Genomic DNA, 20,999 nt, shown 5'->3' with positions numbered 1-20,999 from the left:
GTGTGTATGAAGTGATGAGAGTTTGCTGCATGGTTTTTATTGAAACAGACTGTGAGTTTGGGAGATGCCAACACCTAACTCTCCAGTGGCAACAAAAGAGGTGACCCACACCCAAATGAGCATTAAGCGACCATCACGAGTTATGGACCAGCAGGGGAACTGTAAACAAGAGATTTACAATTCTGTAAGAGACAGTTGCACAAGCACCACCCAATGAGGACTCAGCAAGGCCCACCAGGACATGTCTGAGCCAGTATCTTCCCTGGGCCATGAACTGAGAGTATAAAGTAGGGACAATGGTATCATGAGACCACCTCTCTCCTCCCTCACCTACGCTGAAGGCAACAAGAATAGTGGGGAGACGAAGATTTTGAACAGAGTCATCTGAGTGAGGGCTACAGGCAGCTGTGCAGCATCTACCTCAAAGTGCTGAGAACCAAAATAGAGTTCCCTACGAAAGTATGGCTACTTCTCGTCCCCACCTCCTTTCTTCCCTCCTCCCCTCCAAACAGACCATGCTCTTCCTTCCCACATCTGATCCATTGATTTGGTTGGGAATTGGCCCTGCTTTGAGCAGGAGGTTGGACTAGATACCTCCTGAGGTCCCTTCCAACCCTGAGATTCTGTGATTCTATAACTGAGATCGGTTCCAGGCTGAGAAGGAAATTCACCCTGTGAACTGAGAACTGTAACCTGCCTGCGGCATCCAGCGGAGTGAGAAAAGCTGTTTGATCCAAATCTTGCTTAATCTAATAGAGTTTAGGATTTAGACTGATTTTACTTTTATTTCTTAGGTAACTGTCTCTGACCTTTATTCCTACCACTTATAATCACTTATAAAGCTACCTTTCTGGGGGTAATAGACTTATTTTAATATTTTACCTTTACCAGTGAGTTTGTCTAAAGTGCTTCGGGAATCTGCTCAGGTTACAAAGGCTGGTGCATGTCCACTTGAAGTAGTGAACTAATTAATGAGCTTGCATTGTTCAAGAGAAGATCTTGAGCGGTGTAAGATGGTACATTTCTGGGGGGCAAGGCTGGGGGAATTCGCTAGTGTTTCCCTGTGGATGGTTTATGAGTGGCTTGGAAAGCATTCATGCAATTTAGCTGGGTGTTTCTCTGCATGCTGGTGGCTGAAGGATAACAGGGCCTGGAAGAGTCTGCTGCTTGTCACTAGCAAAGCACTGGGAGAGACAGCCCAGGCTGCAGAGTTAAGGGGGCACAGCGGTTCCATATTTCCAGGTTGTACCCTGGGGATCCCGTCACAATACCCCCTGCACAATTTGACTCCTCTCTCTGAGCACTGGGGGAGCGGAGCTGAGCCTGTGTGGGAGGCTGTGTAAGAAGCCCTCTAACAGCTTGGGACAGAGTAACCAGCTGAGACCTTGCTTAGCAGAGGCGGTTGCTGGGTGTGGCATGGGGGAGACAGACATGATACATCGTAATAGACAGGTACATCCCCCTGCAGCAGCGGACACCATGCTGAGCCCGATGGGAGGGGAAGGGCCTCGTGTGGCTCAGCAGCGACCCCTCTGGCCAGGTGAGAAATGACATTAGTGAGCATTGTGGACAGGAAGGTCCCATCAGCCTACAAACAAGAGAAACCCTTGGGGGATGCTCTTGGCCTCAAATGGGATGTGAATGAGCGACCGCAAGCGAAGATGTCCCAGAGTCCAGCAGCCAGGACAGAGCCGTGACTAACACAAGGCAGGGCTGATAGTCCTGGTGAAATTCACTCCCCTCCGCCTCCCAAAGGCTGCAGCAGAGGATCCCACGCACAGCAGCATGTAGGAGACACTGACAATGTTATTGCCATCACAGCCATCACTGCCTGGTCTCTCAGCACCTTTGGTCACTTCCACCCAGCGGTGGCTCAGGCTCACGTCACGACAAGGGAAACTTTTCCAGCCCAGTACGACTCTGATTCACACACCAAGGAACTGCTCTCAGGTCACCTTCTTGGGAATGGCAGGCTGAGCAGCACTTGGGGGAGCTCATTTGCCTGGAGGGAGTCAAGGGATAAAGCAACCTGAGAAAACCCTACCAGGAATGTGTGTCATTTCCAGGGAAAGGCAGGCTGCAAAATCCAGAGAGGCCCGGGCCAGCCCTGGACAACAATCCATTTGCTCAAGAACAAGGTCAGTGGGGCCTGGATTTCCTGAATCCTGGGTTCTCCTGGGATGGGTGCAGAGGGGTAGGAAATGGCCTGGCCAAGCTCTTACTGGAAGCTGGAGGGGAGCAAGGAGAAATCTTTTGCTAGGCAGCATGCATGCAGGCTGCACTTCGCTCAGTCTATGGCTATCTCGAGAGACAGGCCAGAGGCACTGAGCTGGGATGCAGATCCAGGGAGTTGGGTTGGCCCATTTGGGAAAGAGGCTGGCCTCAGACTCAGGTCTAGTTGCGACCTTCCCCAGAATTCAGGGGGTTAGTGTCTGGGAGTTTGGTTCAGTCCATTGCAGCAACAGGGGATGTCAACCATTTAGAACCAGACAAGCATTACCCACACCTTGGGGGTGTTCCAGTCCAAGCCCCTCTCTGTCCACAGGGATACAACTAGCCCAGACCACCAGGGACCACAGTTCTTCCCTCAGCAGCACCCACACACTGCAGAACCCCCACAAAGGGGAGGAGCTGGGACGGTCTGTGAAATCAGAGGGGATCTTCTGTACCTCCTGTGCCCAGGTGCCCCCTCCACTGCATGGCCCCACAGGAGAGGCCCTATGGAAACGTGCTGTCCATGATCACTGACAAGAGAGGGCCTGTCATAAACAGATAGCTAAGGGTTAATGTCTCTTTCACCTGAAAAAAAAGTAACCTGAAGCACCTGACCAGAGGACCAATCAAAAAACAGAATTTTTTCAACTCTGGGTGGAGGGAAGTTGGTGTCTGAGTTCTTTGTCTTCTGTCTGCCTGAATCTCTCTCAGCTATGAGGAGGATTTTTCTATTTCCTGCTTTCTAATCTTATGTTTCCAAGTTGTAAGTACAAAGTTGGGTTTTTGTTTTGTATTTACATGTCTATAGTTGCTGGAGGGCTTTAAATTGTATTCTTTTTAAATAAGGCTGTTTATTCATATTTCTTTTAAGCAATTGACCCTGTATTTGTCACCTTAATACAAAAAGACCATTTGTATGTATTTTTCTTTCTTTTTTATATAAAGCTTTCTTTTAAAACTTGTTGGAGTTTTTCTTTAGTAAGGAACTCCAGGAAATTAAGTCTGCAGCTCACTAGGGAATTGTTGGAAGGAAGAAGTCAGGGGAAAATCTGTGTGTGTTAGATTTACTAGCCTAACTTTGCATTCCCTCTGGGTGAAGAGGGAAGTGCTTTCATTTCCAGGACTGAAATTAGAAAGGGTGGACTCCCTCTGCTTAGATTCACGAAGGTTGCTTCGATGTATCTCTCCAGGAGCCCCTGGAGGGGGGAAGGGAAAAGATTTATTTCCCTTTGTTGTGAGACTCAAGGGATTTGGGTCTTGGAGTCCCCAGGGAAGGTTTTTGGGGGGACCAAAGTGCCCCAAAACACTCTAATTTTTTGGGTGGTGGCAGCTTACCAGGTCCAAGCTGGTAATTAAGCTTGGAGGTTTTCATGCTAACCCCCATATTTTGGACGCTAAGGTCCAAATCTGGGACTAGGTTATTGACAGGGCCCCACTGCAAAGGCTTGGCATTAGGCAGACAATGGGAGAGCAGGTACAGTGGACTTGCACACAGGATGTTACATATATCAGCTAAATCTTGTTCAAAACAATGACAACTGGTGAACGAGAGAGCTCCTGGATGGAAGCCTAGATACCGTGGTGATGGGCAATATAAAAAAAGGAAACAAGAGAGAGAGAGAGAAAGTACCCTGTGCTCAGACCATGACTGCAAAGGTTTCTTCTCTGAGGCTGCGGCCTGGGCCAGACTGGGAGGGGAGATGAGCAGCTAGCAACAGTCCTGCCTCGGTCATTGCTTCTCTAGTCTGCTCAGGGGCAGGCAGGCCCAATGCTGTCATCTGGCTTTGGAAGTGTTACGTCGCCCCTTAGAGAATGTTCTAACTGCCTGCTCCACAAGGTCACACTGCGAGGCAGAAGTGGCCACAGCACAAGCCACAGTGCAGCCTGTGGCCATCCTCATCTTTAGCAGAGGTGCTGCTAAGAAAGACTACAGGTCCCAGCATGCAACACTCCCTTCTAAGACCCCTGCTGGGCCCTCATGGACCACCCTGCTCTATTAAAGAAGCAGCCAGCTGCATCTTCTCCATTGGAAGCGAATGCCTGGTGTGCAGCTCCCTGAGAGCTGAACTGTGCAAGAAGGGTCCAAGTCACAAGGCAGCGTTACCTGAAGATGCCCTCGGTCTGGTCTCCATTAAGCGCCAGCACTTCCTCAGACAGTCTGGTTTGCACCCAGGGGAGCTGCCGATCCGGGTACCTCTCCTTCTGCATGTTCATGATCTCCTGCAGGGAGCTCCCAAACATGGAGGGGCTGAACACTGCATTCTTTGCATGCCGGATCTCCTCAATATTCGGCTTCTTCAGGCCCTGCAAGAAATGGAACCAAGACAAGCATGAAGGCCCAGAGACACACGCACGGTCGTTACTCATACAGGACTCGCCTCGGACAGTAAGCACCAAGAGGTCACTACTCACTGTCAGGACTGGCACCAGTGTTTTTGGCGCCCTAGGCGCATGGCCATTTCGCCGCCCCACGCGCTGCTCCCGCGGCTCCAGTTGACCTGCCACAGGCGTGCCTGCGGGAGGTCCACCGGAGCCGCGGGACCAGCGGACCGTCCACAGGCATGCCTGCGGTAGGTCCACCAGAGCTATGGGACCAGCGGACTCTCTGCAGGCATGCCTGCGGCAGGTCAACCGGAGCCGCCTGCTGCCCCCCCGGCAAAATGCCGCCCCCCCAGTAATCCTGGCGCCCTGGGCGATTGCCTGGGTTGCCTAAATGGAAGCGCCGGCCCTGCTCACTGTCACTGAACATTTGTCCCTCTGTCCCTACACCAATCACAAAGGAACACAGTGTGGCTCACAAACACTCCTAAACTACACCCAAACAGACCCCTGATCAACTGCTAAGAGGTGCAGTTACAAAGCCCAGGGCCAGGCACACACAATGGTTTTAAAAGGCGAAGAACTTTAGCGAGTCACAACCAATTTACACTATGTCCCAACGCCTGGCCCGGCCGGAGGGACCTGCTAAATTCCATGTTCCTGCCAATTCCCACCCCTGTGTTCAAAAAAGTCACATCTTTGGAGCAAGAATGTTTTCTCCACCCTGCCTTAGTCTTGAAAATGGCAGAACCATTTTGGCTCAAATTTGACAATAAATAAATAAATAAATAAATAAATAAATAAATAAATACTAAAAATAACTAAATAACAGCGTCCAAGGCCTATTGCAGTCAGTCAGGTAAAAGTCTTCAGTCCGTTGTGCACGGCCCCTGGGAATGGAAAGCCTTGTGCCACAGCAACTAGAAGTGTGGCTCTGTGTTCTCCTAACACAAGTACAGTAACAGCAGCAATAACAGCCCTTGGCACTGCTCTAGCATTCTCTCCATACCTCCCATAGTGTTTCACACAGGAGGGGAAGGATCACTAATCCCACAGCTGGGGAAACTGAGGCACAGAGCAGTTAAGGGCCACACTTTCAGACTTAGACTCTAATTTGGGGTAGCTGACTTTGGACACCTAGTGCCTGATTTTCAAACGTTCTGAGCACCCAGAACTTCCACTGAAGTTCAGTGCAAACCTCTGAATCCTAGGCCACTTTTAGTCAGCTACCTAAGCACAGAGGGAGAGGCCTCACTTTAATCACCTAAGCGTGATCACTTTGGCCTATGAACACTAAGCCGACTCAGAGATTTATGGAGTGTCCAACTGGGTTTAGAACAGGGTCTCAAACTCAAATCACCATGAGGGTCACATGAGCACTAGGACATTGGCCCGAGGGCCGCATCACTGAAACCTTTTCATATAATGATACAAATTCTTTTTTGATTTTTAGATCATTGAAGATCTCCTGGCTAAGCCAGGGTGTCTCTTGCCAGACTTCCTATCTTTCCTACGCAGTGGGATAGTTTCCTCTTGTGCCCTTAATAATGTCTCTGAAAAACTATTTATGCGCTTTTGGTGGAGGGGAGTGGTCGGCGCACAAGACTGGGAGCGAGGGGCCTCCTAGTCCTCCTGGTTCTGGCAATGATTCTCTCTCTGTGTATGACCAGTTGCATGGAGGGTCTCTGGGTTCTTCACAAACATTAAACAATTAAGGCTCACACACAACTTGGGGGAGAGAGAGAGAGGATCTATTACTCCCTGTCTCGGGAACCCCAGGCACAGAGCTGTGCAGTGAGTGTCCAGGGGCAGCAGCAGAGTCGGGAATGGAGGCTGCGCTCTCCAGACTTCCAGGCGCAGGTTTTAGCCACCGGCCAGGCCTCCCTGGGCAAAGGGCTGGTTTGGGGCTCTAGGTTCGCTTTGTCTCCCGTTTCACCACGGTGGCATCCGTGGCCCTATGGCCATTTAGGAGGGGACCAAGCTAGGGGATCCAGCTGCAGTTTCTCTGTCAGTGCAGTGGCATTGCCAACCCTGGAACGAAACCGCAGGCCAGGCCCCCGGGGGCATTTCCTGTTCCCCTGCAGTTCACTTTGCAGTTCACTGTGCCTGTCGTCCAGCTGCCACGCACTGCACAGCCACGCCCTAGGTGCCACGGGAACCTGCGCCTGTTGTGTGTCTGCCGCTTACTGTACAGCCGCGCCCTAGGAGCCACGGGAACCTGCGCCTGTTGTGTGTCTGCCGCTTACTGTACAGCCGCGCCCTAGGAGCCACGGGAACCTGCACCTGTTGTGTGTCTGCCGCTCGCTGTACAGCCGCAGCCTGGGAGCCATGGGAACCTGCACCTGTTGTGTCTCTGACGCTCACTGTACAGCCGCACCCTGGGAGCCATGGGAACCTGCGCTTGTGTGTCTGCCGCTCGCTGTACAGCCGCGCCCTAGGAGCCACGGGAGCCTGCGCCTGTTGTGTGTCTGCCGGTTACTGTACAGCCGCGCCCTAGGAGCCACGGGAACCTGCGCCTGTTGTGTGTCTGCCGCTCGCTGTACAGCTGCACCCTGGGAGCCACGGGAACCTGCGCCTGTTGTGTCTCTGACGCTTACTGTACAGCCGCGCCCTAGGAGCCACGGGAACCTGCGCCTGTTGTGCGTCTGCCGCTCGCTGTACAGCCGCGCCTTAGGAGCCATAGGAACCTGCACTTGTGTGTCTGCCGCTCACTGTACAGCCGCACCCTAGGAGCCACGGGAACCTGCGCCTGTTGTGTCTCTGATGCTTACTGTACAGCCGCGCCCTAGGAGCCACGGGAACCTGCGCCTGTTGTGTGTCTGACGCTTACTGTACAGCCGCGCCCTAGGAGCCACGGGAACCTGCGCCTGTTGTGTCTCTGCCGCTTACTGTACAGCCGCACCCTAGGAGCCACGGGAACCTGCGCCTGTTGTGTGTCTGCCGCTTACTGTACAGCCGCGCCCTAGGAGCCACGGGAACCTGCGCCTGTTGTGTCTCTGACGCTTACTGTACAGCCGCGCCCTAGGAGCCACGGGAACCTGCGCCTGTTGTGTGTCTGCCGCTTACTGTACAGCCGCGCCCTAGGAGCCACGGGAACCTGCGCCTGTTGTGTGTCTGCCGCTTACTGTACAGCCGCGCCCTAGGAGCCACGGGAACCTGCGCCTGTTGTGTCTCTGACGCTTACTGTACAGCCGCGCCCTAGGAGCCACGGGAACCTGCGCCTGTTGTGTGTCTGCCGCTTACTGTACAGCCGCGCCCTAGGAGCCACGGGAACCTGCGCCTGTTGTGTCTCTGACGCTTACTGTACAGCCGCGCCCTAGGAGCCACGGGAACCTGGGCCTGTTGTGTCTCTGACGCTCACTGTACAGCCGCACCCTGGGAGCCATGGGAACCTGCACTTGTGTCTCTGCCACGCACTGTACAGCCACGCCCTAGGAGCCACGGCAACCTGCGCCTGTTGTGTCTCTGCCGCTCACTGTACAGCCGCGCCCTAGGAGCCACGGGAACCTGCACCTGTTGTGTGTCTGCCGCTCGCTGTACAGCCGCACCCTGGGAGCCATGGGAACCTGCGCTTGTGTGTCTGCCGCTCGCTGTACAGCCGCACCCTGGGAGCCATGGGAACCTGCGCTTGTGTGTCTGCCGCTCGCTGTACAGCCGCGCCCTAGGAGCCACGGGAACCTGCGCCTGTTGTGTGTCTGCCGGTTACTGTACAGCCGTGCCCTAGGAGCCACGGGAACCTGTGCCTGTTGTGTGTCTGCCGCTCGCTGTACAGCCGCACCCTGGGAGCCACGGGAACCTGCGCCTGTTGTGTCTCTGACGCTTACTGTACAGCCGCGCCCTAGGAGCCACGGGAACCTGCGCCTGTTGTGTGTCTGCCGCTTACTGTACAGCCGCGCCCTAGGAGCCATAGGAACCTGCACTTGTGTGTCTGCCGCTCACTGTACAGCCGCACCCTAGGAGCCACGGGAACCTGCGCCTGTTGTGTCTCTGACGCTTACTGTACAGCCGCGCCCTAGGAGCCACGGGAACCTGCGCCTGTTGTGTGTCTGCCGCTTACTGTACAGCCGCGCCCTAGGAGCCATAGGAACCTGCACTTGTGTGTCTGCCGCTCACTGTACAGCCGCACCCTAGGAGCCACGGGAACCTGCGCCTGTTGTGTCTCTGACGCTTACTGTACAGCCGCGCCCTAGGAGCCACGGGAACCTGCGCCTGTTGTGTGTCTGACGCTTACTGTACAGCCGCGCCCTAGGAGCCACGGGAACCTGCGCCTGTTGTGTCTCTGCCGCTTACTGTACAGCCGCGCCCTAGGAGCCACGGGAACCTGCGCCTGTTGTGTGTCTGACGCTTACTGTACAGCCGCGCCCTAGGAGCCACGGGAACCTGCACCTGTTGTGTGTCTCTGACGCTTAGCTGTACAGCCGCGCCCTAGGAGCCACGGGAACCTGCACCTGTTGTGTCTCTGACGCTTAGCTGTACAGCCGCACCCTAGGGAGCCACGGGAACCTGCGCCTTGTGTCTCTGACGCTTCACTGTACAGCCGCGCCCTAGGAGCCACGGGAACCTGCGCCTGTTGTGTCTCTGACGCTCACTGTACAGCCGCACCCTGGGAGCCATGGGAACCTGCGCTTGTGTCTCTGCCGCTCACTGTACAGCCGCGCCCTGGGAGCCATGGGAACCTGCGCCTGTTGTGTGTCTGCCGCTTACTGTACAGCTGCGCCCTAGGAGCCACGGGAACCTGCGCCTGTTGTGTGTCTGCCGCTTACTGTACAGCCGCACCCTGGGAGCCACGGGAACCTGTGCCTGTCGGCCAGCTGCCGCTCACTGTACAGCCACGCCCTGGGAACCGCAGGAACCTGTGCCTGTCGTCCAGATGCTACATGCTGTACAGCCGCACCCTAGGAGCCATGGGAACCTGCGTCTGTTGTGTGTCTGCCGCTCGCTGTACAGCCGCATCCTGGGAACCGCGGGAACCTGTGCCTGTCGGCCAGCTGCCACTCACTGTACAGCCGCGCCCTGCTAACCCCGGGACCCTGTGCCTGTCGGCCAGCTGCCACTCGCTGTACAGCCGTGCCCTGGGAGCCCCGCGAGCCTTCACCTGTTGTGTGGCTACCACTCACTGTACAGCTGTAGGCAGGGCTGGCTCCAGGTTTTCTGCTGCCCCAAGCAGCAAAAAAAAAAAAGAAAGAAAGAAAGCCGATCAGCGGCAGCTCCATCGCGCCGCCCCGTTCTTCATCAGCGGGTCCTTCTGCTCAAAGAGGAAGAGGGACTGAGGGAACCGCCGCCGAATTCCCGGACGTGCCGCCCCTTTGTATTGGCCGCCTCAAGCACCTGCTTCCTTCGCTGGTGCCTGGAGCCGGCCCTGGCCCTGGTCTGTGAGCCCCGGGAGCCTGCGCCTGTCGTCCGGCTGCCGCTCGCTCTACAGCTGCACCCTGGGAGGCTACAGAAGCAGCAGAGGAGGCCAGGAGCGGGGAGAACTCATGTCAATGGGCTCCCACCTCCTGTGCTCTGCTGGATCCATACAGGTCACTCTGGAAAGCTCTAAGGCTGGATTCTCTGTGAGCAATCTGAGGGGGTGGGAGATGGGTCCCAGCTGGCTGCAGGGCCATCTCTAACCATGTGGTTGATGTTTCTCCTGCCCACTCATTGTGGGAGGTGGTGTTGTCTAGTGGCCTGAGCAGACTGGGAGTTGGGGTCCCCCCAGCTCCCTATGGAACTATAACGTCTGTTCCTCGGGATTGCGACTGGAAAGGAGGCAGCAGGGGTGCGGTTCCCTGCTCTCTGATGCCAGAAGAGATGGGAAAGGCCACCCGCCCCCAGTGCTATAGGCGGGTCTCCTCCCACGAGGACGGTTAGGCCAGGTGCTTCTACCCACAGCAGCTGCTTAGGCTGGGAGATCTGCATGGGGCTCCAGCTCAGCAGGTCTCTCTCCCCTGCCACAGCTCCTGGGAGGAAGTGTCTTCGGGGGTCACGGTCCATGTGAACTCTTCCCTACTTGAGCTAGGAAACAGGAGAACCTACCTCGCCTGTTGGAGCCCTGGGGCTTGCTGCAGACACTCAGCATCTCCCCGCAGTCACCCCCATGAGCAGATTCGATGCCCAATGTGCAAGATGCCAGCATTCCCCACCATCCGCCTCCAGACTGCACTGCACGAGCCAGGCAGGCAGCAGCGGGCAACGGCACAGACCAGATGAGCCAAGGGGTCCTACCTGACCTCTCTTCCCAACAGAATGATGATTCCCCAGCCAGCACACTCAGCAGCTTCCTTTGGGTCAGAGTCTCTCCCTTCCCGAGCCCTCTGCATCTCAGCTCCCTTCTCATCTGTCCTTTGTGCAGCAGTCTGGTTCTGCAATCCATCTGTCCAGCCACCCTTGGTATTTGGTAATCTCTGGTATCTATGTACTGACAGACACACCCAGCATTCTGGCCAAGCCAGCGATAGCATTTTAATGGGCCCACCCCACAGCATCTAGGTGCCTTCTGGTTCACATACACACTGCGCTATCATCCCAAGGGCACCACAGTGAATCTCTGCCCAAGAGTTCCAGCAGTGCTGGTTATCACCAGCAAAAGCCACCCAATCTCTCCCTCAGAGCCTCACGTCTCAGCTTTTAACACCTCTGGTAGTCTTGTCACAGAGTGACAGTTCGGTGGGAGCGCACAGCCTACCTGACTGCTGACCTGCAAAGAACATCTCAGCATCCTAGAAGGAAGCGCCTCCCTCATGCCAGCAGCCCTGGTCTAGTCATCCACCTTGGCAGGCCACGGGCAGCGTTGGAAAGAACAGATTCGGTTCAGAAGGGGATTGCACAAGGGGAGCAGAGTGCACATAGACCTGCAAAAGGCACCCAGGCCCTGCTTTCAAACACTTACTGACACTTCCCGGGGGAGCTGGGAAACCATTCCTTGCTGTGATTACTTGGCCTGCACCACAGGAAGCTACTCGCCACTGATCTTCCTCCCTCCCTCCCTTTCTTTCCATGAAGGGTGTTTGCAGGAAAACGGGATCTTTCTTGCTCAGGATTTCACCTGCTCTAGCTGCTTATCCCCTGTTCTGACGTACTAGAGCAGGGGCTGGCAACCTTTCAGAAGTGCTGTGCCAAGTCTTCATTTATTCACTCTAATTTAAGGTTTCACATGCCAGTAAAACATTTTAACGTTTTTAGAAGGTCTCTTTCTGTAAGTCTATAATATATAACTAAACTGTTGTGGTATGTAAAGTAAGTAAGGTTTTTAAAATGTTTAAGAAGTTTCATTTAAAATTAAATTAAACTGCAGAGCCCCCAGACTGGTGGCCAGGACCCGGGCAGTGTGAGTGCCACTGAAAATCAGCTTGTGTGCCGCTTTCGGCATGCGTGCCATAGGTTGCCTACCCCTGTACTAGAGTGTCCGGTGGGCGAAGGGGACTATTAATATTACTTGCATGGTGGTAGCTCCGAGGAACCCTCATCATGGGCCCCACTGTGCCAGGCATTGTACAAACAGAACGAACAGGAGCCTCCACTCTGGGTGGCCAGGTGAAGAGGGCTTTAGGAATGGGTAGACAGAACGAGCAGCACAGACTTCGTACAAAGATCATCTTTCTGGGCTGTTGATTCTAGGAGGAGGAAGAGAAATGCAGAAAGGAGCCGCCTGATCCTTTTAATGCCACTCAGCCTTTGCAGTTACAGTGATCACACTAGGCACCAACTAAGCCTCGATGGGACGTAGGTGAGGTCCACTGCATGGGTGAACGTCAGTCATAATCTTTGTGTTTCTTGTGCAGCTGGAGAGGAGAAACGATCGAATGGCTAAAGCACAGGACTGGGAGTCAAGGGACCTGCTTCCACTTCCAGTTCTGCTGCCCATGTGCTGTGTGACCTTGGTCAAGTCATAGCCCCGCTCTGTGCCTCAGTTTCCCCATGTATCAAATGGCGCTAATGATAATGAACTTCCTCCAGAGGTTGGGCTGGGGGCCTCAATTCATTGTCCGTAGAGGGCTTTGAAACACTCAGCGGGAAGGGGTTAGAGAGATGCAAAGGGTTATTTCTTAGCTCTGCAAAGGGCACTGGGACACCATGAATGCAAAAGATGTTACACAAAGTACAGCTCTTGTTGTACATTTCCCATGAAGTGTCAATGACCCTTTCAGTTTGGTTTCCAGGAGGCACTTGGAGTTCACATGCACCGTCCCTCCCCAGCCCTACTCAAGAGCAGTTGGCTAAGCTCCTTCTTGGCTAGCGACATGTTTCTGTCAAGCTCAGCAGCGTGTGATTTCCCCCCTCTCCCTGTGCCAGGTTTCTCCAGATGGCTTGAGCATTATGCTGCACATTCTCTCATGTACTGAGAACTGGTAACTGCAGCCATTTGTCTTCATGAAAGAGCAAGATCAATGACTCCTCTGGCATCTTCCCGCCAAGAGGCAAACCACTGTAGTTCTGCTACTTGGGAGATTAAAAGCAAACACGGAGTTAACATCAGGAACAGATACATTTACCGGAGAAAAGCAGAGGGATGGTAAGATAAGGGGCGGCTCACAATGCTCAGCAACAAGACCCCTGGCTCATTTAATTTTAAACAGAGAGGTGCAGCACATGGAGACTTCAGCTCCCAGCATGCACCACTCCAACCTGAGCCAGGCAGCTGGGTGCTTGGCTGAAGGTGAAGGACGCATGTTGGGTCCTGCAGCCTGCACAGGCCATAGCGAAGGTGAGCCATTTTATGCTGACTATGGGCTACATCCGCTCTGTCCCTCACAGTGAGTAGTGTCTTGTTCTGGGAGTAACCCCACTGACATAAATGGCACCACTGGTGCAGCATGCTGCTCCTCACCATGAGGGAAGGTGGGAGAGTCTGACCCTATGGGTAGCCATCGGGGCCCTGGGTGGTTAACCCGGCAGCCCTCAGCTGGCCAAAAGGAGTCTTCTCCCCTGTGCTCTAGTTAGGAGAATGCTCCATCCTCTGCTTTGTGTGGGGAGCAATGAGTCCATGGAATGGGAAGGCTCTTTGATGGCGAGACACTAGCTGCCATCTCCTGGCCCAGTGATGGATGCCAGCCATGCAGGGAAAGCCCCCCAGAAGCTGAGTGAGATTGGCCTGAGCTTTGTATTTCCTGGTGCTCTGCGTCACTGTCCTGAGGGGACACCGACAAGATCCACAGGCCCCAGACTTGACACATCTTTGTTCTAGTTCCTGTGATTCATTTTTTGTGTTTCTCTCCAAAATTAATGCTTCAGCACAAGCCATGTCAGCTGCCCAGCACTCAGATTCTACACTCATAGACTTTAAGGTCAGAAGGGACCATTATGATCATCTAGTCTGACCTCCTGCACAACACAGGCCATGTAATCTCACCCACCCACTCCTGGAACAAACCCCGAACCTATGTCTGAGTTATTGAAGTCCTCAAATTGTGGTTTAAAGACCTCAAGCTGCACAGAATCCTCCAGCCACTGACGCATGCCCCACAGCCAATCGCTTAGGGGCACCCCTACAATAAACAACCAGCGAGCACCAGAAGATGAGGGACAAGTGAGCGAGTGAATGGGGTGCCCGCTTGTGATGGGCAGTTGCACAGGTGGATATGAGTTTAGCACACCCTCGGCACTGCATGGATAACACCAGGGAGCTGGAGCTCAGTGACACGCTGTGGGGAGGAGGGAGCACAGCCCCTGGGTTTTCAGGGGGAGCCTTAATACCCCAGTGGGGTTATCGAATTTCCCCTCCCAGCCCGGTTTAAATTCTAATAGGTGGGTCCAAGCCTCAGAGGTTCAGCTCCAGGTTCAGCTGTTGCCAGAGTACGAGGTGTCTGGATTTGGGGGCTTGGATTAGACCGATCTGTATTTAAAGAGTTGGGTTGTGGTTTAGAGAGGTGCATTATAAATCCTGTGCTGGAAACCCTACTTACGGTTAGGATGGAAACTCAGGGGATTACTGTGGGCACAGCACATGACTTACCACTGATTGAGGTTTTCAGTCTGACTGTTTCCACAAACTGACCTTTTGACTTTGCCATCCTGTGACTCAGCCATGACGAAAGCCGCAGCCAGCGCTGCTGGTAGCCAGTAACACAGCGAGAGGGCAAACGGCCTTGGCATGGGCGTGTGAGAGTGCCCCTCTGGGAACAGGCTCCCCTAGCAGTGCAGTGCAAACCTGGCTGTAACTCCTCCTCAGAGAGCAGGGGATTCCTCTGATCACTCAGCTCTCCAAGCAACCACCAGCGCATCACCAGGCGCCTGTAAGCGTCCACCCCAACGAGTGCCCAGGGTGTAAACTCCACAGCAGCAGAGATCCGCTTCCAGCCCTGGGGAGCTGAAGGCTGCCAGTAAGCTGGGAGTCAAAGAACCAAAGCCTACAGACTCCTGACCTATCGAGCCAGGCTGGACTCTGGAGAGCCAGGCGTGTATTGCACACCACAGCTACACTTCGAAGCACCAGCGTAAAACAGAATGACAGTTACCCAGGTAGGGGCGGGGCAGTTCTGAATCACCACCAATCTCTCGCTCGCTCGGAGGGTCTGGGAGTGTGCAGAGGCTGCATGCTCAGGCCCCCGCATTGCTGCAATCTGACTATGGCCTCCCTCCTGTTGAGGAGTAACTTACTTTAGGAGTAGGGTGACCCTATTTCCTAAAGAAAAAATGGGATGGCTGGGGCTCGCCTGAGCTGCCCTCTGCCTCCCACGGCTAGGCCTGACCCCCACGACTGCCCTGCTGCCCATGGCTGGAGCTGGATCCCCCAAACTCCACACCACACATGGCTGGAGCTGGATCCCCCAAACTCCACACCACCCGCGGCTGGGGCTGGACCCCCCAAACTCCACATCACCCGCGGCTGGAGCTGGACCCCCCAAACTCCACACTGCCCGCGGCTGGGGCTGGACCCCCCAAACTCCACACCACCCGCAGCTGGGGCTGGATCCCCCAAACTCCACACCACTTGTGGCTAGGGCTGGACCCCCCAAACTCCACACCACCTGCAGCTGGGGCTGGACCCCCCCAAACTCCACACCACCTGCGGCTGGGGCTGGATCCCCAAACTCCACACCACCCACAGCTGGGGCTGGATCCCCCAAACTCCACACCACCCGCGGCTGGGGCTGGATCCCCCAAACTCCACACCACTTGCGCCTGGGGCTGGACCCCCCCCAAACTCCACATCACATGTGGCTGGGGCTGGACCCCCAAACTCCACACCACCCACAGCTGGGGCTGACTACCCTGAGATTGGCACCGGCTGGGGCTGAGCCCTGAACCCCACTGCTTGGCACCTCACATCGCTCCCCTTCCCCCCCCGGCAATGTTCCTCTGCGCCCCCAACTCTTTTGGTAAACTGGGCATTAGTTTGTTTGCTCGTCCCTACTGAAGAACAAATGGGACAAATGTAAAACAATTCAGGATGACCAGGAAAGAGCTTAAAAACGGGACCGTTCCGGCCAAAGTGGGATATATGGTCACCCAATCTAGGAGTAACCCCGTTGATTTCAATGGGCGTTAGGAGCCTAAACACCTGGGCCTCAGCTCCCCATGTGTACAGTGAGGGTAACAGCACTTCTCTCAGGGGGCTGTGAGGACCAGGAGATGCCCAGATGCTCTGGTGATGGGCGCCAGACAGACTGGGCCTGATCCCGTTGATGTACCAAGTCCGGCTGGAGTCAGCGGACTCAGCGGCCTGCAGGACTGGGCCCTTCATGAGTGCAGTGGTCAGAGCTGAGTGGGGACATACTTGACCTACAGATAACTGACGGTTTGGGTTGAGAGATCTGGTATTCGAACGCTGTGTGAGTTCCACAAACCCGTTCATCCCGGCCAACCTCTTACTGTACGTGACTCAAACGTTCCGAAAGCAGACCAGAGAGCTCAATATTGGCAGGAGGCTCCAAAGTCCCCATAAGCCCCGAGAAGATGTGAGTGGCTGGGAGAGGCAGGAAGAGATGACAGACCCTAGCCATGGTGCTGCGCTGATGGAAGAGGAAACACCCTGAAATTCAGCGAGCAGTTGTCCAACTGGCTGCAGGGCAAAATCATTAGAGACGCCCTCAAAGCCGCACACCCAGCGCTACGCTGGCATTGCCGATGTCACAGGAATCCCGTCGACAGCAGATCAAAGCAATGCCCTGAAAGGCTTCCTGGGGAACAAGGCCAGCAGCCGAGAGCACAAGTTTGCTGGTATAGTGTGAAAAGAAAACCTGCAACCATTCTGCTCAGCACAACAGCTATTTTTGGGGGGTGGGCAAGAGTGTGAATGAAAACTCCACTAGAGATGGGCTTGGAGTAACCCCCCAATCTGGATCCCCCCCAAGCACGGGATCCAGACTCAGCCTCCCCCATAGTTTCACGATCAAACCCGAGAGCCAAAGTCCTCCCAGCCTTAGGGGACTTTTCTGAGCGTACCATTGTGCAGGCAGGACTCTGACTCCGCTGGACCGTGCTGGCGTCTGAGCTGTTCTACAGAACTGAAGGCAAAAGGACAAGCCCTGGCAGGCCGTTTATTCTGAGTTCAAAGCCACCCATTTTGTTTCCAGATGCTGTGCTTTGTTTCCAGCCAGGGCGGCTGTTCCTTGAATCAGTTCTGTGTTTGATTTCAAAGGTCAACAGGATATTGAACATAAATCAGCCCTTGATGGCCGGAACCACGACAAATTTCATTCTAATTGCAAAGACTTCTTGTGCAGCAGAGCTGGCTGGATGTCTTTATGAAAACTGGAGTGTCCTTCTGCTGAGAAGGATCCCTCAGAGAGCCTCATAAACAAGGGCTCACACTTCCGCTCCTTCTGGGTCTCCAACAACCACTGCTCAGTTTGCCAACCACAATGTATTGATTTTCTGAAGTCCTACAAGCTGTCCCGGAGGAACAGCCTGGCACATGACTCTCTAGCTGTATTCTTTCCCCTCCATGTGTCAGTGGCCAGTCATTCTAGTCACAGCAGCTGTTACCCAGTTATAGGGGGGAGAGACGGAAGCAAGCAGCCAACTCCCCAATGTGTTAACTCCTCCAAGTCTCAATTACTCCTGAATGAGCTGGGATGACACTGATTTCAGTGGGACATGGACAGCCTGGGAAGAGCTGTGCAGAGTCAGCGCTAAGGGACTGCAGGAGCGGGACCCATCCACTTAGTTAACAGTGCTACAAAGAGGCACGGACATTGAACACACAAGCCAGCTGACCAGGGACTGACAAGAGACCACGCCCTCAGCGAAGCCTTATCCGTTTGCAACTGGGGTCTGTTTGCTCTAGCAATGGACACGTTTACAAGCCTGCACCACCTCTGATGGAAGAATGAGGACGACACACCATACGGGGTCACTTCTCATGGGAGAAACAAACGAACGGGAAAGGACTGGATGTCCCGCAAAGACGTTATGGCAACGCTCAGGCTGCCCGAGCTGCAATCAGTGCTTTGCTCTTTCACAGCACTTCCCCTTGGAGCTCTTCACAACATGCACAAGCCTCCCGGGAAGCAGGGCAGTGCGATCCACTAATGGCAAGTTGGAGTTCCCACTGCATTACCCTAACAGCTGAGAGAGACGTTCAGGACTTCCCAAGTCCTGTGTCTAACCCCAAACCATCCTCCCTTGCAGAGCGCTGGAAGGCAATGACTGCTTTGCGTCTCGCTAGAGGCACCTTGGCCTGGTGGCCCCCGGGACTGATTTTACATGACTGGATAGCCATCGATGGTGCCGGTGTTTGTGGAAACGAAGGGGCCTCTTCGAGGAAGGTTAGTGTGGCCATTAGCACCTGCAAATTGCTCTGTTGGTGCTTCTGCCATGAAATGGTTTCATATCCCAATGTCCTAATCCCAGCCCCAACCCATCTATTCTAGGCAGAGCCTGGGCATGCTGCAATTCCTCGAGCACATTATTTGATTCCTTTCATAAATGCCAGCTGATTTCAGGCCTGGCCAGCACGCGGAGACAGGCCTTGTAAAGCTGGCCATGACCTAGCTACGCACAGAGGCCAGCTGTCTGTTCTTGTCCTTTGAGATCTTTCTGTGGACTGGATGACTAGAAAATGCCTGTTGGAAACCATGGAGCTGCCCGCTTTCGACATCCTTGCTCTTGGGCTAGTTCAAGGTCTTTCTCACCCACCGGAGTTCAGATGCCAGCTGTGGCAAGAAGATGATCCTACCTTCTGGGACTCACAGCCAGGTTATATCCCTGTCTCCCACCAGCTGATCTTATCACCCACCAGCTAAACATTGGTCACGTGAAGGTTAGATTATTGTAATGCAGCCCAGGGGAGCTCACTCAGCAGAAAGGTGAGTCAGACATCTGCAGCTGGCTCACAACCTCTCTCCACTCCGTGTGCTAACATCCTCGTGCTCCAAGCGTGCCTCCGATCACGTGGGAAGGATGGAGCTTGCCCTCGGCCTGCAAAATGAATGCTACCAACATCTACAATCACATAAATGTTTGCAGGGGAATTTAAAGGACTGGGGAAAGGTGACTCGTTAGCAGCTCTGGGGACTGAGCAGGGAGAGCATAGGCTGAGTCCTGACAGACCTTCCATATACACACCGCACCAGTGTGCTTCACCCGTGCGCTGGACGGACCACCACAAAGGGCAGAAGGACAGCTCAGCCTCTGTGACCGATTCATTGACCTTTCTGTTGACACTGCCAACAAGGGAACTAATGGTGCTAACAGAGATGGTGGCTTCTGTGATGTGGATTCCTGCCACTGAGCTCTGGATGAGACCCACCAAACTCATTCCATCCAACAGATGTCAGATGGCAGCTTCTGGTCACTCTCATCTGGACGGGATTTGACCCCACGACATGGAGAAGAAATGCTCTGCACCCTATTGCTATAGGCCCATGACACAGAGCCCCCTGTGGCCTGTTTTATGAGCACCGTCATTCTCCAGTCCATTGCTAATAGCTCACAGATGTACTTCAGGTTCCTGCCTGGGTTGGTTTTCATGGATGCCGTTTGTAAATGGGGTAATTCAGAAGGGCATAGAATAAATCAAATCCAAACTGAACTGAAGAGTGGGGGCCGTGCTATGGGCCAGACCCAGGAGGCCCAACTCTCAGCATCGGCATTCTGGGATTTTCAGGGAACACAATTTCCTGCCTCAGATGCACCTCTTATCAAGGCTTGAAATTGCCAAGGGAAAGTTCAGGTTGGACAGACCCTTATCTTGTTTTTTCATATCCTGGGGAACTGGAGGAAGCAGTGAGAATTGGCAAGGGCAGACTTTCAATTATTTCATTTTATTTATTGATTTGGATTTTTCCATTTGCACCTGCCGCACGCCATCGATGTGTTACACGCACAGGACACACGCACACGTTACCAAGATACTGAACAGACCCACTAGATCTGAAAAACAGGCCTCCTGGACAGTGTCCCCCCACCATCAGCCTGGCCTCCACCAAAACCTCTTCCTTTCATGGCCCACTCACCCCCCTCTCCCCAGGCAAATGGGAATCCTCCAGCCTGTTCTGAAGGTCACTGGATGTACTGAACCAAGGTGAGCATCAGCTCAGGTAGGTAGGCCCCAAACTGTTCAGGCACTGCTAGTTCACCCTCAACCCCTTGACCTCCCCCACATACCAGCTGGCAGCCAGTGCAGGTCCCAAAGCTCATATGTCACACGCTTTTGGCAATAGCTGTGGTTTCCAGATTGCTGGCAAGTGTGGCCCCATATGGATCCCATTCCAGTAGCCCAACGGCAAGGTGACAAAGGCACAGAGATATGAGGACCCAACTGCCTTGCTAGGTACAGACAGGTGTGGAGAAGAGTAGAAGGCACTAGACAGGGACTCATGAGGCCAAGACTCTGCCACTGACTTGCTGTGTGAACTTGGGCAAGTCAGTTCCTCTCTCTGTGCCTAGATCAGTGGCTCTCCAGACTACTGGCCGCCTTTCATGAGTCTGATTTGTCTTGCATACTCCAAATTTCATCTCACTTAAAAACGACTTGCTTACAAAACCAGGCATAAAAATACAAAAGTGTCACTGCACACTAGTACTAAAAAATGGCTGACTTCCTTATTTTTACCATATCATCATAAAATAAATGAATTGGAATATAAATATTGTACTTACATGTCAGTGTATAGTACAGAGAGCAGTATAAACAAGTCATTGTCTGTATGACATTTGAGTTTGTACTGATTTCGCTAGTGCTTTTTATGTAGCCTGTTGTGAAACTGGGTAAATCTCTAGCTGAGTTGACGAACCCCTGGAAGATCTCTATGTACCTCCAAGGGAACACGTATGTCCCCCGGTTGAGACCGACTGGCCTACATCAGTCGTTTTCAAACTGTGGGTCGCAACTGGAATGTAAGGCACTGGAACGTGGCAGCTCTGGTCAGCACTGCCGACTGCGCCGTTAAAAGTCCCATCGGCGGTGCTGCCCGGCTAATAAAGGCTAGTCCCTGCCTGTTCGACACCCGGCCAAGGGGAACTGGGGGGCAGTGCCTGCGGGTGAGAGCCCCACGGAGCTGTTTGTGTGCCTCGGCCTAGGAGCCAGACCTGCTGCTGGC

General features: G+C 54.0%; 1 protein-coding gene across 2 annotated transcripts in view; it reads right to left on the bottom strand.

Annotated features, from left to right (window-relative positions):
- The window catches only part of ARHGAP39 (Rho GTPase activating protein 39), a 402,448-nt gene that overhangs the window by 22,553 nt on the left and 358,896 nt on the right, over positions 1-20,999 (bottom strand). For both annotated transcript variants that reach the window (XM_030553957.1, XM_030553958.1), the window contains one exon: positions 4,319-4,518. In XM_030553957.1, the coding sequence (XP_030409817.1) occupies positions 4,319-4,518 (200 nt within the window). The remainder of the gene's footprint in view (positions 1-4,318; positions 4,519-20,999) is intronic.

The sequence above is a fragment of the Gopherus evgoodei genome, chromosome 2 (assembly GCF_007399415.2).
Source record: "Gopherus evgoodei ecotype Sinaloan lineage chromosome 2, rGopEvg1_v1.p, whole genome shotgun sequence".
In the NCBI taxonomy this organism is placed as follows: domain Eukaryota; kingdom Metazoa; phylum Chordata; order Testudines; family Testudinidae; genus Gopherus; species Gopherus evgoodei.
The sequence above is the reverse complement of the archived record's forward strand: the minus strand, read 5'-3'. Positions and strand labels throughout refer to the sequence as shown.